The following is a 15,464-nucleotide window of genomic DNA, read 5'->3' on the forward strand; positions in this document are numbered from 1 at the left end:
CGAGGTCAGTAGACACCCAACACAGCTCAGATTTAAGTGTTTAAGAGCTGGCAGGTCCTTGAACAAGGCATCTGTCTGCCAGCAGGCTCTGGGACTTGACCTCCCCCTTTCCCTCCTCCAACACAAACAAAGGCAGATTATTATTAAAATTGAGGCCTAGGGGCGTTTTTCAAAGGTTTGATTCGTGTCCTCAACTCTTGACTCTTGAGCTTCTTTGGGTTCAGTGAGAAGTGGCCGCTTGGAGCCCCACGAGCCTCCCTGACATGTTCCTGGCAGCACAAGATAGCCGCCCCGGAGCAAGGACCTAAGGAGTCATCTGCCAAACCCTCCCCCAGCCCAACACGGTCCTTACACACACACACAGATTCTAGACTCATCACAGAGCAATTGTTAACGAGTGGATGGCGACTGTGGGAAAGGGAACAGGCTTTAACTGCAACCTGAAACACACGGGCTGCAAAAGGCTGCTCTTCGTTAGGAAACTGATTTTCCTGAAGCCCTGTTAAAATGGTGTTGTCCAACCCTGACTGGATGAGAAAGAAGCAAGCGAGAAGTTCTACCTGATGAGTTTGAACCAGACACAGGCAGAGTCACAGCAAGAAATGGTTGGATTAGGTGATGGTTTTAATGGTTGGACTAGATGATCTTCAAGGTCTTTTCCAACCTAGATGATTCTGTGAAGAAAAAACAACCCCCAAATCCACATCATTACTTTTTTTTTTTAACCACTTTATTTGTGTGTGTGTGTTTCTATAAACATTTTAACTACTGGACGTTTCATAAACCGTAAAAAGAAACCTTCCCACCCCCAAAATGCAATCAATGCAGCTTGATGGTCTGACAACAGTGCCGCTGCCAGGGCAGGTAGGGGGAATCCCTCAATAACCTCCCGCGGAGGAACTCACTGCGTCAGATCCCGAGCGTCTGAGTGACAGAGAAGAGACACGTTTAAAGACCTGATTGCTCTCCTCCTCCAGGGATGTGATGGGAGAGAAAACGGGGGGCAAAAAAAGAATTTCCCTTGGTGCAAAGTCAGAGTCTGATGGAGAGGTTGCGCTGTCCCCTTTGCAGGATGGGATGCAGTGACCTCGGCAGGCTTTGGAGCGGGGTGGTAGGGACCTGATCAAAACGCTCATTCCTTTACAAATGGCCCAAATGCTCCTTAACGCCTCGTTTGCTGGGTGAAGGTATGAGCAGCAGGTGCTGCTTCAAACCGGCTTGCTCACTTGGGAGGGCACAAGTCTACGGGTGCCGATTCCTCAGGGCGGGCGAGCCCAGCTGTAAGGCACGACGGGGAGGAGAGATGCGGTGTTGGGGGAGGCCCAGCGCGGCCGGGTGACCCAGCGCTTGTCACCAAGTACCCCGCTGTCCGAGAGGAAAGCACCGTGTCGCACGAGTGATGCGGAGCAGCACGTGGTCTCTCAGTTCCCCAAGTTCATGTCTGTGCCATGGACGAGCCAAACCAGGCGGAAACAGACAGCGAGGAAGCCGGTGCCCAGGAGATCTCCCAGGGCGGTGAGGTAGGGGATGGAGAAATTATCTGGATCCAGTGCCTTCCTCCACATCAGGCGCACAATTAAGTCAGCCACGTAGAGCAGGATTCCCACCTGAGAGAGAGGCGAGAGAGGCCCTGCTGTGAGGCAGCAAGGTGGTCACACACAGCCTCCCTCAACTCACAGCCAAAACGAGGTGGCCACGGCCAAGCTCCCAGAAACTAAGAGGTAACACCCTCCCCGGAGAAGCACCGTTTCTCTGCAGGATGGAGCTGGGCTGGGCATAGCTGGCTCAAACCCTCAGGCACTGCACTGCCTGGCGTCACCTGCAGTGCCACAGCCCCTTACCACCAGCCACAAGCGTGGGGGCCACGCTTTAATCACTCACCAGCATCACGTGGGCCAAACTGGGAGTCTGGCCACACCAAAAGCATCTCCCCAAAGGTACGGTTCCCACTTCCCATGCCCTGAGTGGGAGAGCTCGCATTCACTCCACCAGAAAGCAGGCTGCTATGAATACGCAGGCAGCCCCAAAGGATAAGTTTGTAGCCAGATTATTTTCTCTTAATCCTTCTCTTTTCCATTAGAAATTCAGATCATGTCTACTTTGTTTTTCCTAAAAGTCTCAGTGGACAACTGGAGTTTGAGGCAGTTTTTACATCAAAGTTATCCCAAGCAGCACTGACACATTAAAAAAAGAAAATAATTTCTTTTTTTTTTTTCATCTCAACAGTTTCAAAATCTTTGTTGTGATTTCTTTTAATTCCTATTTCATTCCCAATTCTGATAAACAGATGGAGGAAAAAAAATACTTCGGTTAAAGATTAAAGACTGTCTAGTTAATTGAAATAAGAAGGGAGGGAGAGTTTGCACCCTACATCTGTGGTCCCTCCATGGGAGACTGCAGCACAACAGGAACCAAAGCCAGAAGCAGCGTTTCTAAAGGTGAAAACTGCAGGCTGGGTTGGGGGAGAGGGAGGAGGAGAGATGGGGAAAGCAAATTAAATAACAGAATAACAGAAATTAAAGCTGGATGGAAGAGAGTCTTATCCAGACCACTCCTCTGTCTCAATACAGGATCAAACGTGTCTATCTTTCCTGACGGTTGTTTGTTTAACATGTGCTAAACAATCTTCAAAGATGGAGATGCCACACTCTAAGCAATCAGTCCCATGGCTTGCCTTTTTTTTTTTTTTTCCTGTTCTTGTTTTTCCTGAGGTCTAACATAAATCTGCCTTTTTGCATTTGAAACCCGTGATTTCATGTTTCATCCTGAGTGACCACAGAGAAAATGTTATTCTGTCCCTCCCTACAGAAACTTGGTAGTTTAAAGGCTGTTAACCAGATTTTTCTCAAGCCTCTCTTCTTTGGACTAGCTAACCCCAGTCCACTCAATCATTCCTCTGAGGTCATGTTTTCTAAGCCTCTGATCTTTCCCTCTGGGCTTCCTCCAGCTGACCCAAGCTTTCCCCTTGCTTTCTTTCTGTCTTCCTTTATGAAGTATAATGGATGGGAAGAAAGAACCAGGCTGAGCATATTCTCCTCCACTGGCCTCCATGGGAATCTTTCAGGGTCAGTGGCGTTGCTGGGATTCTACTCTTCACACTGTCATTTATTCCGCGTATTTTCATGCTTGGCTCTGGTTGAGGAGTTACCTCGATGCATAAAGAGAAGAATAAATATTTTTCCTTTACAACTATGGCTGTGCTGCTGGGCTTAGGGTTGTGCAAAGGTCAAGAAAAACTGATTGTTTACACATGCAAGGAATTCACCCACAGACACGAGGCTGCTTGTAAGGCAAAGCGAGAAGTCAGCTACCTCACCCTGCAAATTAATGAGCCACGGATTTAAAAGGGCAAGTGAAGCCAAAGCCTCTGTGAGTTCAAGCAACAGCCGTGGGCATTTCTGAGAGAGATGACAAAGTTTACAGGGCAGGCAAAGCAGTGACAGGGAATAGACAGAGCAAACTGGATGAAACACCCACTGCCTACCCAGAACTTTTATGTCTGAAGATGAACTTCTCAGGCCTGGGTTTGCCCTTTTCTTTTGAGCCATACGGCCCTGCCCAGAGGCATCCCTAGGTCTTCACCGTGATACGTGAAAACAGTTTCCAAGATGAGTGGGGAAACCTGTTCACGGCCTCTCACTTGTCCCTTATGGGGATGACCAGTGGCTGTCTAGAAACACTTAGGGCTTAGAGACTCAAGGAGTAGACATGGTAAAACAAGGTACCACCTCCAGCAAGAGGTACCTCCTTGCTAAGTGTGTCTCTGCACATTCACTGCAGCTCAGCGGATGATGATAACCTCATCTCCCCTCTGAACCCTCACTCACCCTTAAGGGCAGTTGTGCTCACGTGGGAAACCAGACCCTGGCAATTTGGGTGAAGTATGACTGGATCCACAGAAAATACATGATGCTTGGTAGGAAGCACACTAGAAACGATTGGAAACGTGGGCCACTGTTGGAAGTTTTACCGTGACTCCTGCTTAGCCTGGAAGCTGCTTTGTTTTCATAGTATCTGAGAGGTTCCTTTTGGATGAGAGTTTGGGGTTTACCTGCAGCAAAGCAGCAGTCAGATAGAACATCACAAAGGTGAAGGACAGAGACGTGTGGCCTCCCTGCAGCAGATGGATGGTGTAGAGGAACACGAGGTGCCCTGGGATAACCAGGAGGAACAGGACTCGAGCTGACTTGGAATTCACCTCTGCAGAGGACAGAGACAGAAACAGCGATGACAGGGGCTGCAGACGGGGCGGGAAGGACAGGAGGCAGCTGTGTATTTTAATGCATAGACTTGGGGCTGTCCCCTCCCACCAACCACATTGCTAACGCCTTTTCTAGATCACGCAGCAATCTGGAGCATCTGCAGTACCAGCCCAGCAGCTTTGTCTAGCACTGAAACTATGTGCCAAAGACGTGCTCCACGCTCATCCACTCCTTCCAAACACTCCTCTCAGCCACTCTCTACCTCCCACTGCTTCAGCTCTGCCTTGCTGCAACCCACTTTCCCAGTTTTTAGTTTGTTTTAGCAGTAACTCCCAACCTAGCAGGAGAAATTAAGAGGAACCTGCAATAGAAAAAGACAACCGACCCAAATCCAGTTTTACTGATGTTTATCCATTACTGAAGGTGGAGGAATTACTGGTTTTCAGCAAGGTTATGCTCTATTCACCCCTCTGTCCACAGGTGATGGCTCTAGGCTGGCCATGGTTAAAATTACTTTCTATTAGATCATATTTGAGATTCTTTTTCAATTACTTTCTTTAGTGCTCCCTGAAGGCCTGTTTCTTCTCATGCCAGTGAGCAAATATACCACACGCTTTTTTTTTTTCAAGCTGCCCACTGCAAAGATGCTTTCTCTCCAATCTGTGTATCTTCCCTGTAAGGGGAAATTCTGCCTCTGAAACCCACCTAGTCCTTCGCCAATCAGGCTTGATAAAGGAGCTCTCTCTGATGAGAGGCCTTGGGACATGGACACCTAGGGTTCAAGGTCTACCTGATGAGAAGAATGTGGTGCAGGGGTTGGGCCAACTCTGCCTCATCTTGTATGGCAAAACTCCAGGCATGCTCCAGAAGTGCAGGAATGTGGAAATACGGCTGGCCTGGATGGCGACCAGATTCCCTCCAACGCCTGTGAGGACAAAACACAGTAAACCTGTAAACCACCCTCACTGCACTTTTTAAACATCAGTCTAAAACCTAGCCCAAGGTGAGTCGATCTGCATTCACTTACAAGCTCAGAGAGCAGCAGTGAGAGAAAAAGAAAACCTGATCCCACATGTCATGGTGATGCTGCACTATTCACTTGGCAGGAACAGCTCTTAAAAATCAGGAAGGCTCCAGTGATCGTCTCCTCCTGACTGCTTTATTGGAAACATTTTCCCTCGCTTCCCAGCACCGGCTGTAAGTGCCACGTGGCCTCTGAAGATGATGTAATTGCACCTGGTTTGACGCAGTCTGTGAGCAACACCTGGGGAAAGCAGCGCAGGCAATGACAGATGCTGCTCACAGCCACTTCTTGGATTTACTCACCCAGACAGCCATTATTGTTTAAAAGACAACAAACATCACAGAGAGTGATTATATGTCTGTCTGAAGGCACCTAAGACACTTGTTAAATGAGAAGGAATCATATGAAAATGAATCAGAGCCCGAATAGGTTAGGTAATTAAAAGGAAATTAATTCCTTCCAGACTGATTAATTCTAGCAAACATGAAAAAGCAGCTACGTTTTCCAGCAGAAAATAGAGGGTTGATGATCTATGGAGCAAACCTCCACGCCCCTGAGTACTTGCAAGGTAGAAATGCCACAGAATGGAGCAAACCTCCACCCCCCTGAGTATTTGCAGGGTAGAAATGCCACAGAAAAGATAACGACAAGCCAGATGCTATATGTTTTCCCTTCCCTGAAGAAGGAAATGCTCCATCATTAAATGTGAGATTTGCCAGAGCAAAATCAAAGTGACAATACTAAGACCAGCTCAACACAGCTCAAGATGGGAGCTTTCTGAATCGTGCACTGCCACACTTTGCAGGACTCCCCTGCACGTGGGAAGTGAAGAGCTACCTGTGCAAAGACATGGAGCGGTGTGTAACTCTGCCACCAGCTCTGCCAGACAGGTCACCCGCCCCCAGAGAGCGACGTCTGGGTCAATCACTGTTCAACTAAATTGCTGTTGACTGTACTTTCCTAATCAGGCTCTTTGGCTAACCACGCTGGAAAGAGTTTGTCAGCAAGGTGGCTGTCTTTATGCAGATCCAGTAAGGTTACAGCTGGGTGACACCCTGTGACACTGCAAGAGGACACTGTGCTTTGAGGGTGGCACGAAGCCAAGCCTGCCCGAGGAACGTGGGTGTCCCCTGGAACGGGCCTGGCCTGCAAGAACATTACAATAGCAGAAAAATAACCTCAGTGATGCCAGAATCCCCAGCAGTTTGTGCTGGTATGTGTATAAAAGTACTGTGAGGCTTCAAACAAATATAAATATACACACAAAAGATATTAGTATATGTATTAAAATCCCTATATATAATCTTTTATATATACATACACATATATAATCTTAATATATTAATCTTTATCAACAATCTGTATAGGGGATGATTGCACAGCTCAAATTACTGAGTGGAGAGAGACAGGGAAAATGGATTTGTTGTGACATCCTTAGTAGGTTTGATGTTATGAAAGTCAAGGTGTCAATGTAGCTCCGAGACAACCATCAGATGCCATTAACCTTTCCCACAGCTCTGTCAGTATTTTTCAGCCCTGCCTATTTTGCTCCAGAGGCACTTCAAGATATGAGTAAGTAGGGATGTAATAGGGACCAGTAACTTCACTTCCACTTGTGATGGGAGCAGGGACTTGAGCACAGACCTCTGTGTAGGGACAACAGTGGACACCTTGGGGAGGAGGGGGAGGTGTAAATAAAAGCATGCATAACACCCCCCCTGCCCAACCTACCATTAATCACAGGTGTGAAAACTGCCATGCCTTCAAAGTTTGGGTCAGTTACAGTTTTGTCCAAGATGAGCCCACCAATGCTGTTAAAAAAGGACAGGCAATGAGGGTGGATCAATCTCTCTTCCCAGGGTAATTCCTATGCTGTGAAAATCCCACACTGAGATGAATTACTGCTTCTTCCCCATCGCTGGGGCTGGACTATTCACCATTTACCCCTTTTACAGCTCAGTTTTCACCAATAGATAGCCTTACAGTTTTTCTTAACAGCACAATGAGATCAGGAAGACCTCCTTGCCTACCCTTAAGCAAAACTGATGGTAGCCAGGGAAGTTTTATCATCCTCTCCAAAAATTTTGCTACACTTTTATACTGGTCTTAGCAGGTTTTTTTAATTCTCTCCCAGATCTCAGCTGGGTCTGAAAGATGTAGCACTGGGGGAATGAACCACCTGGCTCTATATTCAGCAGTCTTCTGTCTTTACAGCTGGATGAAAATGAGGTTGAAGTCTGACTATTTGTGATGGTCATCATTCCCTTTTTGGTTTCCTGGCTTGCACCCATAAGGTGTGTGGATGTGCAGGTGAGACTTAAAACAATGACTTGCTTTTTCCAGTCATCTGGGGGCTCCTTATCTGCTACCTCACAGCCTGTTGGAGGGCCTCCAATGGCTGAGAAGCACTGGACCAACACCTTTCTGCTGTCCTTTCCAGTTTTATTTTTGATGGCTTTCTAACGAGCGCAGGGTCTCTCTGCAGTGTGCACACAGGTGTGGGCTCAGGAGCAGCTCCTCCGTTTACCTGCTGATGCTCATGGCAACAATGACCGGCTGCCATCCAGATTTCAGGACTTCGGCAAGGGAAGGACTTTGCTTGGCGATAGCAACCCAGAGAGGGATCATGACAATGAAGACAGCACAGATCAGAGGAGAAAGGTATTTCATATCTGGCAAGGAAAAGAAAACTTGAATTAAATGCCCATGGCTTCACAGGTTGCCAAAATCATATTGCACAAAGTCTGGAGGAAAGGCAGCAGGGCTCTCCAACTGAGTTACGTTAGCAGAAAAATCACATGAACCAAGATATTCCCTACACAACCACCTCACTCCACCACAGAAATCCATAATTAATCCCTGAAACTCACTGCTAGAGGATGTTGTTTGAAAATCAGCAGGATTCAAAGCAAGTTATATTTGAAGATGAGCAAGTCTCCAATTCCATCTCCAACTAAGCAAGACAAAAAGTTACAAAATTTCTGGCTTCGGGGTACAAATCAAACAGCAGGACAAGGGGGAAACTCCTGTGTGCAAGCTGTATCACACTTACGACAGACACCTCATGCCTTCACCTAAAACAAGAAGTAATAGGTACTTTTGGTGGCAAGCGAGCAGAATTGCTGAGCAGCTGGTCTGCTCTATAGGAAGAAATGCTCTCTTGCACAGTTAAGCCAGTTAAGATCCAGGGTTTCTTTTGTGCTAGCTTACATGTGTTTCCATTAGGTGCTTTTTCCATTTGGTAGGGGCATAGCCTTGAAGTGACCTTTAGAAGCAAAGGAATTAAAAAATAAGTAGATGTGCAGCACTAAAAGAAAATAAACATGACTCAGAAGCATGAGAAACACCTTCAAGCAATGGGGATGATGCCAACCCTTTTGATATAAAAATGCTTCTTCAACAAAGCTCTCCATCTGGTCTCTGTGCTGGGGCCAAAGCCAGCGGGTTGTAAGGCAGACTTTGCAGGTAATCTGGGGGATGAAGCAGGCTCAAAGTGTGCATTTTTCACAATGACACTGCCAGGGCCTCGGGCTACCTGGGTGAGATCTCACTGATGTGATGATATCTTCCATGAATCAAGGGCTCTTACACAGAGGTGCACTCTTTATGCGGGGCTTTAGTCAGCACTAAAATGCAACTGCTTCTGGGTGTAAATAGCTGCTGTTTTGTCAGTGTTTTACCACCTGGAGTCATTTAGGACAGAGGGGTTGTATGAGAGACTTAGGTGCTGTACTGGACCTCCTACACCCACCCCTTGTCTTTTCCGGCAATTAATTCCTTCTTAAATAATGCAGACACGGGGCACTGGAGTCTCTCAAACCTTATCAAAGCCAACAGAAAGACTCCTGGTAGGATGAATGGACTTCAGGCTCCACATTCCAGTTCTGCCACATTCTCTCACATACAGCCCATAAGCAAGCTGAAACCCTTTGGCAAAGTTTGTATCTCCATTACGCAGGACTGGGAAGGACCGGGGTTGATTTTTTTAAAAATTGAAAATCTTCATTGCCAAAAGGGTATTCTGCAGAAGGAGATGGTGCTGCATCAGATAGCACATAATGCTCCAAACTTTACAGAATCACTGGCATTTTTGAAGGATACATTTTGGTAGGACCCAGAAGTTGTCACAGCGTGACCTGTCCCTTACTACACACTGGGGAGGGAAATGGATTTATTCAACCACCATGAACAGTGCTTTCCTCCTACCTGCCTCACTTAATGCTCCCAATGTCTAGGTGTCTATGCGCCTGAGTATTTTCCACCTCAAGAAGCTATTTAAACTACTCCGACAACATCACAAATGCTCTCTGGTCACAACCACAGAGGTTATCATGTTCCACCATGTGTTCCCCAGGAGATATTATCAGAGGCGTAGCAACTGAAAGACAAAGTAGCTTTACAGAGGCAGGTGTGGTGGCGTCATGGAAAAAGCCTATTAAAAAAACGCACCTCTGAAGCTGAAGGAGGACTGGACGGAAGCAATTCGTGGGCCTCTCCCTGCAATGTGGTCTCCTTCACTCCTGCACTTGCTGGCATGTGGGACAAGTTATGCAAACTGAGAACAGCTGCCTCACTGCTTCTGCTCACAGTCTGAAAGCAGCAGTTTGGGTTTCAAATGGTACTGAGTTTGCCGGATCTTTTTATTTTCCTCTTTTGTTCTAAGTTAGGCTCATGTTAAATAGCCTAGCACTTTCCAAGCAGAAGTCAGGTATCTATCACTGCGTTGCTGCATGTTTTGAGCTTTTCAGTGTCAACAGGTGCCCAAGTCTTTGCCAACTAGCAGCACAGTAACCCCACAGCCACAGTTCCTGCTCAGAGTCCTGTGAGCACAAACCAATGCAGCACTGCCTCCCTCCCTCCAATTTGATAATACCTTGTTCATCCACCACTCTCCACGTGTGAAGATCAAGAATATTTTACAGCTGCCAAAACTCTGAAATTACTTTGTGAGGAAGGACCTGCTATTACCCATGCACAGAAAGTAGCTATGCTTGGCTAGCGACAGATGCAGGAACAGAGTCAGAGTCACATATGTCAACCGTCTGTTCTAAAGCTATGCAATACACGTTGGTCATTTCTTTGACAAATCCCAGTTGTGTTTCTTAGGCTATGCCTTCCAGTTTGCTACTAGAAGAGAGCCTGGGAAAAGCCTCTTTGGTTATTTTTCTACCCCAGTGGCATGGCAGCCTCCATTCTGAAACGTCCCAGAAATAGGTAAGCACCCTGTAAGAATTTCAGAAGGATTCATCCCTCTCTTGCTGAGCTGCAAATCCCTGCTAAACACTGTACCTATGTATTTGAAGAGTGTACTGCTGATTCCTGCCAGCAGGGAAAGGGTTATCAAGTCTCCGAGGCTTGCTGCTATGGGTGTGGCGACATTGTCTGGATTGATCCCAACTTTCCTTGCTCCGATAATCACGCCAATCATCACCAGACCTAGAGAAGACACAAAGCAGGCATCAGAGAATGCATCCTGCTGTGTTTCACCCCAGAGCTGCTGCTCTGTTTCCCAGAGGGATGCGGACTCTGGGAAAAGCAAGCAGCAGATTGCCTGTAGCGGTACCACGCAGCTGGAGATTGGACATCCCCAGGAATTTGTCCTCTTGCTTTCACCAACCTGAAGGGCATGACTCTGCCCTTATGAACTGCACCAAAGGCTCACAGGCACACGAGCAAATTCCAGGGATCAAAGGAGATATCAGCAGGCGGCCCAAATGTAGAAGCTCCCCTCCTGAGCAGCCTAATCTTTGCTGCCTTGACACAGGACCAGGCACGAAGCACAGTCATAGATAAGCACACAGCAGGCATGCGGCAGCCTCCTGGTGCCATCCCCTGCTCTGGATTCCACAGCACAAAGATATTTTCCATATTAGACCAAAATTTCTTTGAGTTTGAACCACTAAGGAGCGACGAGCTTCCTTACAGTAGCCTGAATTAGCCTTTCGGCCCAGCCATTCGACCGACCCCTCATGTCCCAGAGTCTTTGGGGTGCTTTAATCTGCACTGGGTGGATGTTGATGCTGTGAGCAGCTCCAGAGCCAAGGGGTTATGGAGGTGGCCCACATCACCTCTCTTCCCCTGTCCTCTGTGCTGCACCTGGAAAATTCAGCTGCTTTTCAGCATTGTTGGAGAGGAGGGAAGTTTTGCTTGCCCAGGTAAGTTAATGAGCACAAACCCTGATGAACATGTGGGAATCCCTCAGCCATCATATCTCTCACAGGCCTGTGGAAGGGCCACCTGGAATAAACCCTGCCTGGCCAGCTTCCACTGCTGTGTGACAGGCAAGAGTAGCCTTGAGACAAGACACACGACATCTCTGCAAAGCCCTTCTGTGGCTGACAGGACGCCCCAAAGGAAGCCTGACAAATGGTGGTTCCCTCCAGCTCACCACCTCTCTGTGCCTGTTTGGACAGGCCCACCAAAGCTGAGCGTGCACAGGAGCATCAGCTCTCCCCTAAGAAATGCCACTTGTGCCCCTTCCCTGATACAACATCCCTTACACAGACACACAGCCTCACACAAAAGCCCTCCCAGACACCGACGCTCCCCTCCCCATAGCACAGTTCATGCTGCTTCCCTCCCTGGTCATAAAAATAGCAGCTTCCATCGTGCACACCCACACACAGGCTGCCTGTGGCCACGTCCAGGGAAGAAACTAATGCTAGCTGAAAGCCTGTGATGATACAGCAGCAAAGCCTCTCTGTATCACACCGAGCAGGGAGACGGAGGGGAAGAGTTTAATGAAAGCTGGACTGCTGTTTTTCTCTTAACAACTGCCTCATCCCATGTTTTTCATCAAAGGCATCTACAATCACCCTTTGACTCCAGCTTCAGGATACGCACTTGCTGTAACTTGTCTCTTTTATTTAGAAAACTTGCTGTATCCAACTCTGCCAGCTCCCTCTATTCAGGGTGTCGTGCTGCCCTCATATGGCAAACCTACAAACTGATCATCTTCAGGCGACAGAGCCGCTCCTCCCGTCCACCCCAGCACATTTCCCTTGCAAGGGGAAGAGCCAGGAGGGGCCTGCCTGGCTCAGAGCTCACAGCAGGCAAGTCACAGGGGCTGGCCACAATCTTCCACGGGGTATTGGGTGACCCAAGTCCACCCCAAGCGTGGTCTGTGCTAACAGACTCTCAATACCCTGCTTTGTGCATGGCTTTAGTTCATTCTCGCCTAGGAAACGGCCGGTGCAGATGGCAACATGTCACCTAAGACACACGGAGGAAGTGTGGGGGGGTGTGGTGTGTGCGCACCCACACAGAGCACGGGGCATTTTTCACATCTCAGGTGAAATGGGACATTTTGATCGCTGCTGCGGGTGCCAAGAGCCCAGTGAACAGATCCAGGGAGAAGAGCAGCACAGGCAGGATGCAGCAGGGGTGAAAGCCACAGACATAGAACTAAGGCTTCCTGCATCCCTCCCCCCTGTGCCAGGCCAAAAGGACGTCAGTTGGGCCTCCCTGGCAGAAGAGACAGTTTTTTCCACACCTGAGCACTGCACGTTTGATCTGATGAACCAAAACGACTCACCAAGAGAAAGAGCAGCGATGAAGGCTGTGGTGACGCTGCTGGCACACAGCACGGCAGCCTGGCTCAGCTCCACAGAGCCCTTGGAGATGGCTCCTAGGATCACAGCAGCAACAGCAGCCAGAAGTCCTACCACAGTGGCCTGGACCTGGGGACCAGAAGGCAGCTGGTGAGCAACCATCCGCATCTGCTCCCCGGCAGTCCTGGCTCCATGCAACTGCAGCATTTCCACACACCTAAGCCTTGCAGAGATGCTGATTGCTTATGTATTTAAGCAGCATCCCTGTAAGGCTCCACTAAGTTAAAAAAAAAAAAATTCTAACAAAGTTTGGAGAAAAACTTTGGAGGCCTGCAAAGGGCAGATAACATTTCAGCAAAGGACACTGAGTCCATCAGAAAAGGAATAGCCCTGGTCAACAGAAAAACGGGCTCCCCATCAACACAGCACTCCTAGCAAGCTAAAAGCTGTGGAAGGAGATAAGGGAAAGCAGGGAGACACATGTTGCAACCCCTGTGGCCTTGCCATGTGCAACCTCTAGGTTGGTTGCTGGATTTTAACAAGCAGAAAAAGCTACAAGAGGCACATTTCTCCCATCTCTCCCCTCCTGCCCAAGGCTGATTCCCAAACGTTGCCAGCGAACAACAGGCTTTATCTAGGGACTGTTGTGAAACAGGGATTGTGCTGCAGCTCCCCCTGCAAAAGATTTTTTCATTATTTCAGTTTGTCCACAAAGGCAATGAATGTCTAGATGTGTTTTGCAGCTAAACTACAAGCTCTGGGGCCACACAGAGCTTTATTGGAGGTCAAGTCCTGGGCTCTGCTTGGCTCTGTTGAGAATACCTGCTTGAAATCAACAGCTTGGGATTCAGCAGTGCTGGGAACAGATGCTGTTGGGCTGCAGCACAGCAAGAGAAAAGGGCCTTTTTCCTCTCCCAGCTGAAGGGACTCACCTGGATGAGGGCTAAATTGCAGGTCGCCATTTTCCATTGCTTCTGGGCATCATCCATCTGTCCGGTGTTAGCCTAGGAGCCAAGAGAGACACCCTAAAAATGTGTTCCTGTGGCACAGGTGGCTGCTGAATGCAGTTTCACCTGGTCCCTGTGGGAAAGCAGCTGCTAAAGCCAGAGAGGCATGAGCAAAGGTCAGCATCTCCCAGCCTTCCCTGCACTTCCTTCCTGACACATCTCCATCACATCCAGCCCAGTGTCCCAGGGGTATCAGAGGCACCACAGGGCACCCAGCTAAAGGTGGAGTGGGCACTTCCACCACATCCTGCACAGACCAAAAGCTGAACAAATTAAACCATTTTTCCTCTTTCATTTCCCCTAAATTGCTCTGTTAAGCTCTGATTTCTCCCAAGACATGCAATACAAACAGTCCAAAATAAACAAAACTGCTTAGGGAGATAGGAGAAATCAAATCCAGAGTAGCAAAAGCTACTGCAGGTCCCAAGAAGTCTCGGTCTGCTCCCCCATAGGTAGGATTGCTGGGAAGCCCTGGGTGTCTCAAGGATCAATAACTGCAGAAAAGCAATCCAACACTGAAGCTGACAGCTGTGGAGCCCTGGCTTTGTCTCCTTCGTGTGTCACAGGGCCCAAAATATCAGTAACTGGCCACCCAGGGATTAATTCACCTTCAAAGCACAGATGGAAATTCTCTGTTCCAGTTACAAAATGAGGGCAAACACGTTATTTTAACACTCATACACCCCTAGTTTCTACTTAGCAGAAAAGGGCATGTCTCATACACACAGCGTGGTTATATAAAAGCAGAATCTCCTGATGTCTCCTGCTAATCCCCCCACCACCACCTTGTTAACACTCACAGCAGTGGAGAGCCTGGATGCCAGCGTCATCTCAAGATTACCCTTCAGGCCAACCAAGGCAGGAACCAGGATAAAAACTTCCGTAATTGTCCGAAACACATCCCAGTGCTGGAAGAAAACAAAGGCAATGTCCTCAGTTTGTGATGCTGACCAGTCCAGTGCTGTTGCTTCAAAAGGGAGTGAGCTCCCCCACCACCACCTGCTCTACAGGTGTCTGCTATGCACGTGGGGGCAGATGCTGCCCGGGGCTGGTTGCATTTTGGGAGTGAAGGAAGCAATTTTGAGCTTGCAATATTCCTTCTGATCTCACGCACAGCTAAGCACTATCCTAACAGGGAAGGAACCCTCTTCCTGAGGGCAGCAGAAGATTTTGGAAAGCCACAAATTAAAATGTGCCTTTAGCATTAGCCAAGAACAACATGAAAAATAATTAGGGTTCACAAGCCAAATGAAATACAGCACGCTCTCCATCCTTTGTACTGACACTAGACACAGGAACGCCTATTGCTGTCCAGACTCGTAAGAATAAACACAAAGATCTGGAAATGATCTAACAACAAAAAGTTGTGTCTGTCTTTTTTTACCAAACTTCTAACTAAGCATCTAAGACTGGTGGTGGAAGGGAAGGAGATTTTGTATCTCTCCTCCACGGGCAGTTCCTAAATCTTCCTGTTACCAAGAATGCTCCCAGCACAGCTGGAAAAATGATTTTGAATTAAGAGATCCCATAAGCCTGAACTGCTGGGCCAATATCTTGATTATCATTGCTCCTCTGAAGTTGAACTGTACAAAGCTGTTGAATCAGCTGCAACACTCGAAATTATCTGAAACCTTAAGAAACGTTGTTGATTAACACATCTTCTCTAATTTATCTACCATAC

At 47.9% G+C, this 15,464-nt stretch overlaps 1 protein-coding gene across 11 annotated transcripts in view; it reads right to left on the bottom strand.

The window, feature by feature from the left end:
- Positions 1-708: 708 nt before the first annotated feature.
- The window catches only part of SLC41A3 (solute carrier family 41 member 3), a 39,616-nt gene continuing 24,860 nt past the window's right edge, over positions 709-15,464 (bottom strand). For 9 of the 11 annotated variants that reach the window (XM_074878843.1, XM_074878841.1, XM_074878844.1 and 6 more), the window contains 9 exons: positions 14,584-14,691; positions 13,709-13,780; positions 12,761-12,905; positions 10,516-10,662; positions 7,754-7,898; positions 6,958-7,037; positions 4,993-5,127; positions 4,052-4,200; positions 709-1,607 (listed from right to left, as the gene is read on the bottom strand). In XM_074878843.1, coding sequence (XP_074734944.1) covers positions 1,422-1,607; positions 4,052-4,200; positions 4,993-5,127; positions 6,958-7,037; positions 7,754-7,898; positions 10,516-10,662; positions 12,761-12,905; positions 13,709-13,780; positions 14,584-14,691 — 1,167 coding nt within the window. In that variant the 3' untranslated portion in view covers positions 709-1,421. The remainder of the gene's footprint in view (positions 1,608-4,051; positions 4,201-4,992; positions 5,128-6,957; positions 7,038-7,753; positions 7,899-10,515; positions 10,663-12,760; positions 12,906-13,708; positions 13,781-14,583; positions 14,692-15,464) is intronic. The other 2 variants (XM_074878850.1, XM_074878849.1) reach the window with 2 other exon arrangements.

This window comes from Strix uralensis, chromosome 10, assembly GCF_047716275.1.
Source record: "Strix uralensis isolate ZFMK-TIS-50842 chromosome 10, bStrUra1, whole genome shotgun sequence".
Lineage (NCBI taxonomy): Eukaryota > Metazoa > Chordata > Aves > Strigiformes > Strigidae > Strix > Strix uralensis.